The sequence below is a fragment of the Pangasianodon hypophthalmus genome, chromosome 29 (assembly GCF_027358585.1).
Source record: "Pangasianodon hypophthalmus isolate fPanHyp1 chromosome 29, fPanHyp1.pri, whole genome shotgun sequence".
In the NCBI taxonomy this organism is placed as follows: domain Eukaryota; kingdom Metazoa; phylum Chordata; class Actinopteri; order Siluriformes; family Pangasiidae; genus Pangasianodon; species Pangasianodon hypophthalmus.
Window position 1 is genome coordinate 5,270,711 of NC_069738.1, and position 15,531 is coordinate 5,286,241.

At 40.3% G+C, this 15,531-nt stretch overlaps 2 protein-coding genes across 2 annotated transcripts; both read right to left on the minus strand.

The window, feature by feature from the left end:
- Window positions 1-833: 833 nt before the first annotated feature.
- Window positions 834-4,792, minus strand: pex11b (peroxisomal biogenesis factor 11 beta). Its single transcript, XM_026942294.3, has 4 exons — window positions 4,462-4,792; window positions 3,872-3,987; window positions 2,916-3,117; window positions 834-2,777 (listed from the first exon to the last, which is right to left on the minus strand). The coding sequence occupies exons 1-4, from the start codon at window positions 4,515-4,517 to the stop codon at window positions 2,393-2,395; spliced, it is 759 nt and encodes a 252-aa protein (XP_026798095.3). The 5' UTR covers window positions 4,518-4,792; the 3' UTR covers window positions 834-2,392.
- Window positions 4,793-5,838: 1,046 nt separating this feature from the next.
- Window positions 5,839-15,517, minus strand: rit1 (Ras-like without CAAX 1). Its single transcript, XM_026942249.3, has 6 exons — window positions 15,347-15,517; window positions 12,901-12,990; window positions 11,572-11,628; window positions 10,253-10,326; window positions 9,287-9,478; window positions 5,839-8,413 (listed from the first exon to the last, which is right to left on the minus strand). Exons 2-6 carry the CDS (start codon window positions 12,980-12,982, stop codon window positions 8,183-8,185), a joined length of 636 nt encoding a protein of 211 aa, XP_026798050.1. The 5' UTR covers window positions 12,983-12,990; window positions 15,347-15,517; the 3' UTR covers window positions 5,839-8,182.
- Window positions 15,518-15,531: the final 14 nt, after the last annotated feature.

The window sequence follows — 15,531 nt, forward strand, 5'->3', positions numbered from 1 at the left end:
GCATCACTCTCTTTACATCGTGATGAAGCAAGGGTTAAATGTCATTGCATGAGTATGAGCAGAGAGCCAACCAGCATTGTGGGTAATGTAGGAAACCGTTAACTAAAGTGTCATGTTGATGAAGAAGTTCAAACAAAAAAAAGGCAATTTCATTATAAAATAAATGTTGTACTGCGTTAAAGATCACATGTTCATGATGAAGTTTAAAATACAGTTAAGGTGAATCAGCCAGTGACTTTTTCCTTTAAAAACCAACATGACTTTGATTTTATTTACTGTATAACAAGCAGAATAAAAATAAAAGTCAAACTGCTGGTTATTTTAAAGGGGCAGTTTGTAGTGCTGAAGGTGTTCCTAGACTTAAATTAATTTAGTTAAGATAACACCTTGCTTCTAGTTTCTTAATGTCAGGCCTATTTCATTTTTTCAGGCCCTGAAATAAGCTCCGCCTCCAACAGAACAGAGTTGCTCAGCTCTGCCCCTTTTTGGTAAATGGCACATTTCAAAGCATGCATAGTTTAATCAGGGAAAGAGGGAGGTGTGTCAATGTTTTTATTGCAACTTGCAATTCACCCTACAAGCAGCAGAGGGCTGTAATAATTACAAACCACTCCTTTAAAATTAAGGAATCACTGTAACAGTGCACGGCATGAACAAACTATCTTGTACCTCTAATAAGATGTGTTTATTTTGTTATTCACTCCAGCTTTAAAAATTCTTTAACATAAGCCAATAAGAAAGTTTCATCAGTAAACAACCTGTAATTTAGCTGAAACTCTAAAAAAAAAAAAAAACATTACAATGAATTAGAGTTGTTGCATTAACAGCATGCTGCATACAAAATAAAAACTTTATTTCGAACAATAGGTCCAAATGTCGCACCCTCTCGAGATGCTATTAAAAGAAATCCATAAACTGAGACGGATTCAGCAGTCAGTTCTGATTACTAATTTATAGACGAATGAATCAGTAACCTGTCACACATCGAAAAACATTCGCAAACAGGGTTAAAGTACAGTTTCAGTGCGTCTCATCATCCTGAAAGAGTAACCTTTCAGAGTTACACAGTTTGTTCACATTAAAATAAAATATTTAGGCCATCATTAAATTCAGAGCTCACTGGCATGAAGTGAAGTGCATTCAGTACATTACCATTACAGAAATCAAAATATGAACTGTTAGGGATTAATGTGGGATTATTACTTTCATTTGTAAAGATGCATGAAGATGTCAGCTGGGGAACAATAACCTCGGGCAAAGAAAGAGAAGACAAAACCAAAACAAATACACACACACACACACACACACACACAACAGATACAGAGACATGTGCTAATATTACACTTCCTTATCACTATATAGCCTTTCATCCCGGTTTAACATAATCACGATGATTTTTATATATTTATTTTTTTTTTTCTTCAAGACTGAATCTGTATTTGTCACTTATACTAACCATCCTGTCTTTCTCAGGGGTGAGCAAAAACATATTATGTATGGGGTTTTAGGTAGAGTAATTATCATACAGAGGGAACAGATGATGTCGAAACACTGACCAAACCCAGCAATATCTTTCTGACTGGAAAAAAAAAAAAACTGCACTATTTATTACGCAGTCAATTCAGGAATGACACTTGGGTTATGAGAAAATAAACAACGATGCAGCGGAGTTACTCTTACCATCCTGAAGTTGATTACTTTCCCAAAACCAGCGCAAGTATGTTACTCCTCTTATGCCACATCACTTTACCAAAAAGCAACATCCTGAAGACTTTCCCATGCTGGAAAACTTAAAGTTACAGCTCCAGACTTCCAAAAATACTAAATAAAAGTTTGTTTTTTTTCTAAATCTGTTCATGCAGACAGTCCCTGTGTATGCTATTATAGAAACAATAATGTATTAGAGCTAGCTGCTGTTACAGAAAATTAATCAACGCCTTCTGACCAATCAGAATAGAGAATTCAACAGTGGTGTAGTATTATATAAAATAATACGGGATGTTTGACAGATATACACATATACAGTGAGGGTTTTTTTTTTTTTTTTTTTTGGGTTGCATGTGTTTTTCACACACTGTCAATGGTAATTCCGTGACGTATAAAGACGTGAACGCTTTTTATAAGTGTTATCGTAATCTGGCATTACTGTAATTCTGGTATAACGTGAATGCACTACGATTATCAGCACATGCCTAATGCATAGTATAGCAAACACACAAACACACACACACACACACACGCGCGCGCACGTGCCTCCTCCTTTTGCTCTCCATCTCCTCTGACAGTTGTGACATCATCAGCACACTCTGTCTTAATTGGCCAGTCTGGGAATTTCTGACAGCAGCTCAGTTCAGACTCAGCGCTGGTTCATGGCATGACATTAAAAGGTGGTTTAGGGTTTGAGTTTGAGCCAGGGGTAGAGCACGGTGAGGATGGACAGAACGGACGAGGTGAGACCGCACGCCCCCACGAATCCCGGCCCGGTAGGATAGAGGCCCAGTTTATCCAGCGGGATGAAGACGTCACACAGGTTCTTCAGCGTGTCCAGGAGGAGCGGAGGGTTGCTGCGCAGGACGGCGGTGAGCAGACGCAGCTGCTGCTGAAGCCTGGCCGTGAAGACGGACGTGCAGGAGGACATGACGGAGGGGATCTCGCCGTTCTCTACGGTGCCCGAGAGATGAGCTTTGGCTGAGGAGCTGCGCCGCTCACGCTCCATCAAACCGTAGATCTCGTAAAGGTCACGGGTCAGGTTCAAGATGAGCGCAAACAGGTAATACCTACAGACAAAGAGAGAGAGAGAGAGAGAGAGAGAGAGAGAGAGAGAGAGAGATAATAAAAGAAAAGAAAAAAAAGGCAGGAAAAAAATTAAACAAAGAAAAGAAATAAAATAAAGGAGAAAAGCAAAGAAAGCTCACCTGAATGACCGCTGGCTCCACTTGTCCTGGTCGAGTCGTGGCAGCAGCCCCGTCTTTCCGGCCCACAGCAGGTTATCGCAGGCGAAGTACATGGCTCTGTTTAAATGGGAGACGGTGATGCAGAGCCGCAGCACACAGTCGGAGAGGTGAACAGCTCGCTTCGCTGCTTCCAGAGCCTCGGCAGAGTTCCCTAACCGCATCACTGAACACACAGAAATACACAAAAATGTACACAGCGTAGTTAAGAACAACACCACAACTGTGAGTGAAAGTGAGATTAGGACTGTGTTAATAATCAGCTTTACGATATATTGTGATAATTCGCACTTATTCTACTGTAGTCACGGACACGCCCACGTCCACGCCCAAAAAAAAAAAAAAACATTTCAACATCTGTGTTTGATTTATAAGTTTGGAAATAATTTCGGAAGGAAAGAAGGATGTCTGGAAGAAAGGGGATTCAGAAGGAAGGAAGGAAAAACTGAAAAGTTTGGAAGAAAGGAATTTCACATGAAAGGAAGGAAGTTTCGAAGGAAGTTCACAAGGATGGAAGGAAAAAACTTTAGTTAATTTAAAAGGAAATAAGTTAGGAAGAAAGAAAATTCACAAGGAATTATCACAAGGAAGGAACCAGACTTGATTTTTAGTTAATTAGTTAACATCACCAGTTTGAGGTGTGTAATTAACTGAAGCAGTTGTACATCGAGACTGTATTTGTACATCTGTAATGAATAGAATTCTGAATGGAGAACGTTAATGGAGATAACGATGTGAGTATGTGAGTCGTGAGGATGTGAGTCGTGAGGATGAGAGGATGAGAGACGTGAGGACGTGAGTATGTGACGATGAGAGACGTGAAAACGTGAGGATGAGAGATGTGAGGACGTAAGTATGTGAGGATGAGAGACATGAAAACATGAGTATGTGAAGATGAGAGATGCGAGATGAGGACGTACGTTTTCTGCTGAGACTCAGATGAGCTTCCAGCTGCTTGATGGTTGTTAACAGTTGAGCTGCAGCTCCTCCTTTCTGTAGTGTGTATCCAAGCAGAGTGCAGGCATACTGTGCAGCCCTGTACACAACACACACACACAACTGAACAGATCCTGCTGACAAGGGGGACACAGTTTTAGTCGAGAGTAATCTTGGAGCTACACAGGATTGGGAGAATGTGATTTAGGGAATAACATTTTATGAATCTTATTGTCCACAGAAATGTGACCTGGTGGACACCACTAAAGCAGTTTGTAGGGAATAGGGAGTAGGGAACCACTTCAGACACAGGGATGCTGTATTATGCTGTAAGTCCTGGAGAACCCCCTGTCCTGGACATTTTTGTTTCCCCTGCTCTAACATACCTGATTCAACTCACACACAAGTGTGCAGGACAGAGTTCTCTGGGCCCAGGGTTAGGACCCTGTGCACTATGTAGTGCACTTGATGTCCATTTGGGATTATCACTGATCTACAGTATGACATATGCTTACTAATTGTTGTAAACTGAATTAGTTGGAGTTGAAAACCGTGCAGATTCTCGCATTCTCACCTGAACACTCGCTCTTTAGCTTGACTCTGAGCGTTGAATCTCACCCACGTCTCCATGTACACAACTCTGCCTTTCAACTAACCTTAACTCGCTACAGTGCGCTTTTGTGCACTACTTTTATACTTTCAGATTCAAACAATAAACCTTTAAAGATAGCAATACCTTTAAAATCCTACTTCACCTATGCATTCAGCTAATATTTCGTTTATTTTAACAGCAAACAGACTGTTTTATTGCGCATTAACGCTAACTTCCGGGTTACGGCTCTCGCAGAGGGACAAACTTGTCTCGCGCCTTAAACTTCTAGAATGTAAAATTCTAATTACATTTTTATAAAAACAGGCATTTTATGGAAGACTTTTATGGAAAATCATATATAAATATAACTTTCCACGCTTTCATTATCTACCTTGAAATAATTAAGATATCACATAAAAAAGAAAACTGTCGTGAAAAAGTAATGGCCCCCTTCCCTGATTTCCTCTGTTTTTGCACATTAAATGACACATTTGTCACATTAAATGATCTCAGATCCTCATACAAAACACAGTTTGTAAATGGTCATTTCATTTATTGAAGAAGGTTATGCAACACCTATGTCAAAAAATAATTGCTCCCCTAAATATAATAACTTTTTGTACCACCTTTAGGAGCAACAACTGCAACCAAACAATTCCTATAACTGGAGATCTGTCTTTCACATTGCTGTGGAGGAGGTTTAGCCCACTCTTCTTTGCAGAACTGCTAAAATTCAGCCACATTGGAAGGCTTTCGACTATGAACTGACCATTGAAGGTCCTGCCAAAGCATCTCAATAGGGTTCAGGTCAGAATTTTGACTAGACCGCTCCAAAACCTCAATTTTGTTTTTTTATTTTAGCCATCTGGAGGTCTTGCTGCATTGTCTTGCTGCATAATCCAGTTGTGCTTGCGCTTCAGATCACAGACTGATGATCGGGCGTTCTCCTTAAGAACTTTCTGGTAGAGAGCTGAATTCATGGTTACATGGCCCTGATGCGGAAAAGCATCCCCAAACCATCACACTACCACCACCGTGTTTCACTGTTGGTATGATGTTTTTATTGTGGAACGCTGTGTTAGCTTCACGCCACATGTTAACAGGACCCACGTCTTCCAAAAAGTTCCACTTTCGACTCTTTCAATCCACAGAACATCATCCCAAATGGCTTGGATGGCTATCAAGGTGATCTGCCTGTAACTCTGATAGTCACGATTCCACCAGGTGTTTGTCCTTTTTTCAATAATAATCAACTTCTAATCAATTACAATCGATTCGTATAAATTTATTATTGCTGCCTTGATTCATTTCAATCATTGCTTTTAACCATTTTTTTTAAGAAAATGACAGACAAAATCATGGAGTTCTTGGGAAAACTCAGCTATGCCCATTTTATTCAAGAATCTCTGATGAAAATAAATTAAGGAAAATATAGTATTCATGATCACACAACTGAGAAAAAAAAATCTCACAATTACACAAAAAAAAAAACCCTAACAATAATCAGACATACCATTTAGATTTTACGTGTAGTAATTGCACAACATTGATAAAAATGAAAACTATAAAGGAGTCACATTTGTACGCCATCTAGAAGAAGTCAGTCCTGTATGTACTTAACTACAGGAAGAGCTGCTATGTATGAATGCAAAGACAAGGTTCGAGTCCTGGTAGAGCTGCACAGTACATCGTTGGCTAATCTTTATAACGTCCTTGGCGTTTGAAATACCGACCGGCTGCGTAATGAGCATGTTACTAATCCCTAAATGTGTTATTGTGTGCTGTGACTACTCTCATCATGACTAATCCCAGACGTGTGAGATGAGTTCCAGTGTGTTTGGATGAATCATGCCTTTTAAACAAATGCTGTTTGTTTGGTTTGTTTGTTTTTTTTAAAACTGTGAACACCAAGGAGCTACCAACATACCAGAATCATAGCATGATCTTAGAGTTCATAATGTGCGTCCCTACGCTGTGTGTCTCTGGACTTTCCCAGTGTGTGTGTTGCACTGTTCTACGCCAAAAATAACACTACTTTGCAAATGAGCCTCAGGCCAAATGACTCCCTACTTCCTATTTAAGTGCACAGGGTTTGATATTGTGGCTTCTACACTATATTGTAGTGCCCTGTAGGGAGCTATTTAGGATTTAAACCATATTACCTACAGTCCTTTAAACCTGAACTGCAAAACTGTGATCCACATCTGCAAAGCAAACACAACCAAGACAAAAACTAGAACCAGCATGAAAGAAAACATTACATAATCCATTATTCTACTGTATACGATCCTTCCACCTATTGAACACAGCCTGTGTATTATTGAAACTACATCTCTCTCTCCATCTCTCCATCTCTTTTCCTCACATACTCTAAACAGTCTTAAAATTCTTTTCAGGCAAATCTGAAGCCCACTATGAACTATGGTATCAGGGTCTGAAACCTCCACCTTAGTTCTCCACCTTGGCAGTTAGTTTTTTTCCTGTTTTTCTGATTTTCTGTCGATCTCACTGCAAATGTCAAACTAGAAAGTGCAACAAAAAGTCAATCCCTAATTGCTCTACGACTTTGATTGATAGTCAATACTTTACCCGAAGTTCACACTAACAAGCATCAAGTTTGTTTGTAGTTTGTCTGTAGTGTGTGTGTATCGATCAATACTGTTATTGCTTGTGGATGTTCACTGTCCTGTGTTTTTTTTTTTTTTAGCTCTGATGAGAAAATGCTAACTAGTTAAACACAAATTGAATAAAGCACTAATCAGTATGAAAACTGTATGTGTTACATGTTACATGCTAGGCTTCGACAAGCTAACTGTTCAAAGCTATATACCCTCACCATATATTTAATGAGAGGTTGTAAATGACACGATAAGATGAAACTACAGTAAAATTTTTTTCCAAAACACATCTAAAGGTACGAACTAAAGTTGTGAGTGGGGAGCTAAAGAAACTTCAGACTACACGCACCAGAGAATTGAATCGTTTGTTAAAATTAACAGTAAAACAATACAATTATATATATTTCAGGAAATAGTGTGACTGATCTGATGTGGATGTAAGCAAAATCCAGTGCGTCTTAAACCAACATTATCAGCTCAGCATTTAGAATGACTGTGTGATGACACAATGACTGTAATAAGAGTTTTATTACAATGAAGGAGGCCCAGAATTGAGGGACAGTCGGGCTAAATATATTCTCGTTTACTGCTTAGTGGTTGGTGGAGAAAAACGATGTCATTTCAGACCCTGGTATAACCTTTCAGTCTTCATATCAGTTCCTAAACCCGCCTCACATCTCCACTACCTTCTCATTTCGTCCCATCGGTTAAGAATTGGAGGTACTACAGTTCTCCTGAAAGTCAAAATCAAAAGCTATGCTCCCTGTAACTAATGTCAAGTTTAATACGTTTCACTAAATACAGTATTATGAAGAAGTCCACCTATAGTCCTCGTGTAAAGATAACAGTAAGTAGCCGATATACCGTGGCTGTAAGTGTGTCCTGCACATAGAAGGCTGGTGTCTGATCGAACATAACCAAACGATTCAGAGTGCTTAATCGAAATCAATCATGTAATAAACTATCTAGGTTAAGAGTTCACAAACCACCTCTCTAGAGGGTGGAGGTAACAGGTTTACAGACGAGAAAACCAGAACAGTAATTTCCTCCTCTTCGTGGAGGACGGCGGTATCCCATCAGCCACCTCAATGCTCGGAGTGCTGTTTCTTGCGAAAGGGCGCTTTAAGGCGGCTCCAGAGCGACCGGCTACGTCGCGTCTTTCTCTCTCCGCTCCGCACCACCTCGGCTTCGCGCTGACGGATCTGACGCACCAGAGCGGCGAAAACCTCGTCGATGTAGTAACGGAACGCTGCGGACGTCTCGAAAAATGGACACTGGAACTCCCTCGCCAGCTCCTTTCCCTCCTCTACTGTCACCTGGTGGAGAAGAGGATATGTTAAAATTAAAAAAAAAAAAAAAAAAAACACATATAACACAAGGAAATCAGATATACTCCTATACTCGATGTGTGATCAGTGATTTGATCTACAAAAGACACATTCCAAGTAGCCAACTATTTCATATCATCCCGTTTCGAGCTGTTTACAGTGTGATTCAGGATTGCCTGGGGAGAGCAAAGACATGCCCACTTCACTGGAATTTTCTTCCACACCCATAAATGTTCCAGCAATTTTACAATATAGGGTTATCAGCGCATTCCAGCCATAGTTGGGAAAGTTGATCTGGCATTTTGACAAAACTACACTTAGTCATACTTCTTGTATAAACCAAGCTCGAGTGTTGACAAAAGCCAGAAACCATGAAACTTGCTTTAGCAGGCAATCATTTATTTGGAACACTGAGGCAATGAAAAAATAAACCAATAAATCATTTTATTAAATTAAAAGTTGTTGTTAGGACACAGACATGCCATATGATCTACTGAGCCCTAAAATTCTTTAAAATGAAGCATCATATAGATTAGAAGCATCATGTAGATTGTTTTAACTAAACAGGATTTTCTTGCCATGTATGAAGGCATTGAAACCAGCAATGAGAGGCCCAAAGGCCACGCCTCCTTCACTGTGAGTGACAGTGACAGAGGCCACGCCTCTTTTACTAACACTGAGGACAAATACAGAGGCCACGCCTCCATGTACTCCATTATTATTACTACAGTTACTTTATTCACACTGTAGATGCTGTGATCATAATTTGATATACTTTATGTTAAAGAAAAAAATTAGTAGATTTTTAATTGATGAGCATGTCACTTCCCCTGCTTTTGTGTGTGTGTGTGTGTGTGTTACCTGTCTCAGGTGTGCGAGGTCAGATTTGTTTCCCACGAGCACCACTGGCGTGTCCACAGTGCGGCGCACGCGGCAGATCAGCTGCTTGAAGTGGCGAGCCTCCTGGAAGCTGCGCCGGTCCGTTATGGAGTACGAAATGATGAAGCCTTCGCCAGCACGCATGTACTGATCACGCATGGCTGTGAATTCAGCCTGCACGCACACACACACACACACACACACACACACACCATTTTCCATTTATTATTAGCCTTAGATTATATGGCTCTTCTGCCATCCCAGTCCCTGTGTACACTGTTACTATAGAAACAATAATGTATGAATCTAAACCTGTGATTTGCAGCTGCACTACTCTCAGAGCTGCTGTTACAGAAAATTAATCAGCACCTTCTGACCAGATTGACCTGATCAGATCTGAGATTTAAAAAGCGCTGTGCTATAAACGTTACAAACATTAGGCACCATTAGGCATGTCCCGTGAACCTATAATACAATATTGCGATAATTAACACTTAGACATTTTTAAATTAAAGCTTGACCCTGTATTCAGTTTTTTAGAGATTTAAGAATTAAGCCACACTGTTTTACATCACTAGCCTTGTTGTTTAAAGTCCCTGTTGTAAAATGTATCTTAGCCGAACCCATTAGAAGAAGGGATTAATGGAGTTAAACGGAGATTGTTGCATTTGAACAGCCTTCATCAGGAACTTTTCTGTCTATCAGCCGAAAGACACAGCCGTGAGGATCATGCAGATCAATCTGAGCCTGCTGAGCTCACACAGAGTGTGTAATGTGCTCTAACTGACAGACACCAAACTAAAACTGAGCCCTTTCATTATGAGGAAAAAAAAAATGTTTGTGTATGAGAAAGTCTTGTAAAAGCTTAAAATCTCGAGCTGATTCCCAACACACTGACGTCTGATATAGAGGACAGAGAGGACGACATGACCCTCCTGTGCTGCCTACCTGTCCTGCTGTGTCCAAGATGTCCAGGTTCGCCGGCTCGTCGTCAATGCGGATCTGCGTCTTATAGGCGTCCTCTGAGAGAAGCAGCATCGCCGTGACGACATATACAGAAACAACAACGTGTCAGGATTCAGTTATGGCTACGACACGTCTGCTATCAGAAGAACAACGTCGGCACTGTCTAACGCTATTACTCACCTGTGTCATGTTATATGTTTATATGTCATGCTAGCTAAACTCCATTTCTTATAATGTACACCTGTACACTGTTCGTTTCTAGTATTAATCTGATTTATTGTAATATACATAACACACATTCTACTTATTATAGTACAGATAATACTTGTCATAAGTATTTGTTATTATTGTAATAGACCAAGAGCGTAACGCAATGCCAATATCTGCATCTGTAGTCGGATTTAAACCCAAAGTGGGCGTGGCCTAGACCTAAAATGGGTTTTTTTTTCCCCCGTTAATTATAAACCCCAACCACCACACCACGACATCTGGGAAAAACCCAGATGTAGAAATATCATGGTGTGTGAATTCCAGTTCTGACAGTTCCTCAACCTCAGCTACATCACTCCAGTTCATAACTGTTCTCAACTAGGGAGCGTTTTTTTTTAATCTTCCTCATGCAGGTATTAGTGATGTTTGCACCTGCCTGAATTTATCTAATAGGTTCAAATGACCCTGAGCAGCCAGTTACTAAAGGTGCTGTAAATGCAGCAGTCAGCACTGCACATTCATATCAACACTCATGGTCTTTCTTCATCTCACAAGCTTCATATCTGACAGCTCAGCTCTAGATGTGTGTTAGTATCTGTGAAGAACCTATTTATTCCTAATAATGCATTCGTATTCTTTTAATGGCGCGTAAAAGACGATTCAATTAGTGTGTTCACGAGTTTGTTCTCCGTGTTGAAAACATTGATGCAAAGTGATACAAGCCACGGCGCAAAAAACGCTTCAGAAACACCCTGCTAATAACTCAAGCCACAACTGTAAAGTCACAGAGGCATTCATTTTAAATGCAAAACTACTGGCCCCGCCTGGAGTTATTTCCTCATGCATTGTACATATTGTACAGTCAGCAGTCAGCTGAAATCAGTGTGGTGTGTTCAAATGCTTTGGAACTGGCAGTGTGAAATGTTTCGGACCCTTGCAGTGCACTATATAGTGTACTAAGCAGTCATGCAGACACAACTGTGAATGTATATATGTATAAAAACACATATTTATGATAAAAGTATGATGTTGACTCTGTCGTTCTGTCTTAACATGATGTTCACACACACTATTGTGGTTTATTGTCCTACCTATAGTAGGGTCATGATCCTCAGGGAACCGGTGACTGATAAACTGCATGATGATGGCTGGAGAGAGAGAGAGAGAGAGAGAGAGAGAGACTCGTCACGTAATGTGATTAAGACACCCAAGCTGTGTGAGTGAACGCTCCCGCTTTCCCTTAATCCACTTCTTCGAATCATCTCTCACACACACACACACACACACACACACACACACACACACACACAAACACTCAGCACAGATCTGCACCATTTGCACCCTTTGTCCTGTTCCCATGGAGACAGTCTGGATAAAATACAGCGAAATAATATCTGTACCTAAAAGTCCCCCATAAACACAACATTCACACCTTCTCCGAGTGACATGGGTTCATTGCCATGACAACAGAATCAGTGAGTTGGGGGTGGTTGCCAGGCACCTCCCTAACAACCAGACGGAACTGAAGAGCCTATAAGCCACCACCCAGTGTGTGTGTGTGTGTGTGTGTGTGTGTGTGTGTGTGTGTGTAGGACAGACACCTCATACTGAAACACTTCAAAATAACCACAGCAACCAGAGAAAGAGAGAGAGAGAGAGAGAGAGAGAGAGAGAGAGCATAAGATAAGGAGAACAAAAGAGAGGTGATCAGACAGAGAAAGAAAGACAGCAGAGAAAGAGATAGACAGACATGCATTAGGAGAGAAAGAACGAGAGACAGAGGAAAAGAAAGAGACAAGCAGAGAGAGAGTGTATAAACTCCCTTTCTCTGACACCTCTCACTCTAAACATCCTCTAAACACTGTGGAGCCACCGCCCTCTGTGTGTGTGTGTGTGTGTGTGTGTGTGTCCAACTTATTCCCTTAATCAGCAAACAACGATAGGAAAAAAAAAAAAAAAAAAAAAAAAGTGCAGACAGAGAGAGAGAGAGAGAGAGAGAGAGAGAGAGAGAGAGAGAGAGAGAGAGACTGCCACTATTTGTATTAACGCTTCATTTCTATTCTCTCTTCTCCATGTTTCTATACGGACACTCTGTGTTATGACTAATATGTTCGTTAATAGTTAACAGTTCTTCTCTTTCCTGTAATGCTTTGGCAATGCTTTACATGTATACGGTCATGCCAATAAAGCTGGCTGAATTGATAAAAAGAAAATTGAGAGAGAGACAGAGACAGATAGATGGACAGACAGAATTAGAGACAGGCTAAAACTGAGACAAAGAAAAAGAGAGAAGAACTAAGAGTGAGACAGAGGGAGGGGAGACACAGACAAAGAAATAAAGAGAGAGAGAGAGAGAGAGAGAGAAAGAGAGAGAGAGAGAGAGAGAGAGAGAGAGAGAGAGACTGTCAGTAGTTACTCACCGCTTTTACCCACTCCTCCCTCGCCCAGCATTACCAGCTTATACTCGCGGGAAAGACCGCCAACCCCCCGCGAAGACTCCATCCACACAGCTGCAACACACAAACACACACACACACATTAATCTCACATTACACCTGGTGACATGTCTTTTTCTCTGACAGCTTTTCACATTTGACTGGATCAATAACAAAATAATAAAATAAGTTTTGAGGACATAAACGCAGCATTGTGTCCAACAGTGTGTATGTGTGTGTGTTTTAATTGCAAATTGTGAAGAAAAAATAAATTACTTATTACTGGTCAATATTTTGTATGACGACACTAGCACCAGCATGTGGAAGCTCATGTATGTGGAAGAGGGCGGATAGCACTTTCCTCAGAGTGTGTTATGCTTTCAGATAAGAAACTTTTATTAATCCCTCATGAGGAAATTAAAGTGTTACAGCAGTATGATAGCAAGAATAGTGAGGTAGAAAAATAAATATAAATATGACAACAGTGGTGTCTTAATATGAAAAGTAGCATCATGCTGCACTATATGGCCAAAAGTTTGTGGACACCTGACCATCACACCTGTATGTGGTTCTACAGAGCTGTACAGAATGTCTTTGTATGCTGTAGCAGTACAATCTCTCTTCACTGGAACTAAGAAACCCAAACCTGTTCCAGCATGACAATGCCCCTGTGCACAAAGCGAGCTCCATGAAGACATGGTGTGTGAAGGTTGGAGTGGAAGAACTCGAGTGTCCTGCACAGAGCCCTGACCTCAACCCCACTGAACACCTTTGGGATGAACTGGAACACCGACTGAACCCCAGACCTCCTCACCTAACATCAGCGCCTGATCTCGCTAATGCTCTTGTAGCTGAATGAACACAAATCCCCACAGCCACGCTCCAAACTCTAGTGAAAAGCTTCCCAGAAGAGTGGAGCTTATTATAACTGCAAACACAGGGGGAATAAATCTGGAATGGGATGTTCAACAAGCACATATGGGTGTGATGGTCAGGGGTGCACAAACTTCCAGCCATATATGTTGTGTATGAATATAGAATTCAAAATGAAAAGTAGCATCATGTGCAGAGACGAATGAATTACACGCAAGTTGACAATATATGTCCTTGTATAGTGTGTGTAGCGTGTGTAGCGTGTGTGAAGCATGTGTCGTCGACCCCAGAGACCAATTTTGGCACAGAAGAGGAAGTGAGTCACTTGGTTAAACTATTCATGTGACAATGTGATGCACCCAACATTAACCACTGTAACCACTCTGCTCTATCCTGATATTATTACTTGATGTTGTATGAATTAATTAAAAGTAATAATCCCCACCTCTCTGAAAGGATTTCAGTGAAAACATGAGAAAAGTAGCCTTTGAGAAGACATTAATGAACTTTAGACTGGATTGAACATTAGACTGGATAGTGATGTGCATCAGTAGTTTCCACTTATGTGTGTGTGTGTGGCGTTTTTTTTTTTTTTTTTTTAATTACACGTTATAACCATTTCCCCAGTATTTCAAGCACAATTATTACTTTCACACGAATGCTACCAACTTCTTCTTTAAGCCTATTTGAAGTGTAACAGTTATTAACCACAGTTTTAACTTTTTTTTTTTGTACAATGGTAAAATCTCTAAAAACGCCGCTGAGCACAAAACACAAGAGAAGCTGGGAACGGGGATGCAGCGAGAGCTCGCTCACTCCCACGCCGCTGGAACGCTTCTATATTCGGGCTCAGGCTTCAGGAAAGCTCGGGGATTCGTGATGAATTGTAGGCCGCGGTCATTAGTAGTAGCCCTTTAGCTTAACCTGTTATTTATAACATGGTTCATTTAGCCATGTATACATCTAGCTAGCTTTGGGGTTAGATATATGATATTGAATCACTTCAATATACTTGTCGAACATCATTTTATTTTTCTTTTGTATAAAACGTATGATACTGTGTATGAATGTGTTAAATTTAATAATAAACGATGTGACTTTTGATGAGACAAAGCAGCACACAGTGACCACAGAAGCTGACCGCTGGGGAAAATCTACTAACTGCATGCTTTAGCAACAAAATAAAGTTGTTGTGTTGTTTATTTTCCAACGACAAATGCTCGAAATGTTTGCAAATTCAGTAAATTACTTGTTTAAAGACTGAGTTACATGTTGTCAGCGTTTTTTTGGACGTTAGGAGGAACTTTAACTCTGCTGAATAGTTTAAACAACAACAACAACCAACTGTTTCAAGTTCAGACTCAAACAAATGAACTCGTTGCATCGCCTGTTTTTATAGTCTGAATACAAACCCCCCAAAAAATCATGCCACAAAAACAAAAACAAATCTGCAAAAAGAAAAAAAAACACTTTTTGCACACATCACACTCTCAGTTTCATGAGTATGAATATTAAAAATAATATTTAATTAATAAAAAGTATTAAAATGATTGCTCACCTTTTGTCACAGTATTTCTGTCGTCATTGTTAATTTTATATCAATGCATGTGATCATTTTTGATCAAAGTTGATAACTGGCAAAATACTGCCCAAGTGTAAACACACACTCATACACACTCACATTCACACACACACACACACATAGACACATAGACACGAACCACTGACGCGGTCAGCCCTGCT

What these genes read in the sequence shown, in the direction of transcription:
- pex11b (XM_026942294.3), bottom strand. Translation starts at nt 4,517, where the DNA reads ATGGAGACGTGGGTGAGATTCAACGCTCAGAGTCAAGCTAAAGAGCGA. An exon ending in TCTGAGTCTCAGCAGAAAAC is followed by an intron (nt 3,118 to 3,871) that starts GTACGTCCTCAT and finishes CTGTGTGTTCAG; the next exon opens with TGATGCGGTTAGGGAACTCT. An exon ending in TGGAGCCAGCGGTCATTCAG is followed by an intron (nt 2,778 to 2,915) that starts GTGAGCTTTCTT and finishes CTTTGTCTGTAG; the next exon opens with GTATTACCTGTTTGCGCTCA.
- rit1 (XM_026942249.3), bottom strand. Translation starts at nt 12,982, where the DNA reads ATGGAGTCTTCGCGGGGGGTTGGCGGTCTTTCCCGCGAGTATAAGCTG. An exon ending in GGGAGGAGTGGGTAAAAGCG is followed by an intron (nt 11,629 to 12,900) that starts GTGAGTAACTAC and finishes CTCTCTCTCCAG; the next exon opens with CCATCATCATGCAGTTTATC. An exon ending in GGATCATGACCCTACTATAG is followed by an intron (nt 10,327 to 11,571) that starts GTAGGACAATAA and finishes TGCTTCTCTCAG; the next exon opens with AGGACGCCTATAAGACGCAG.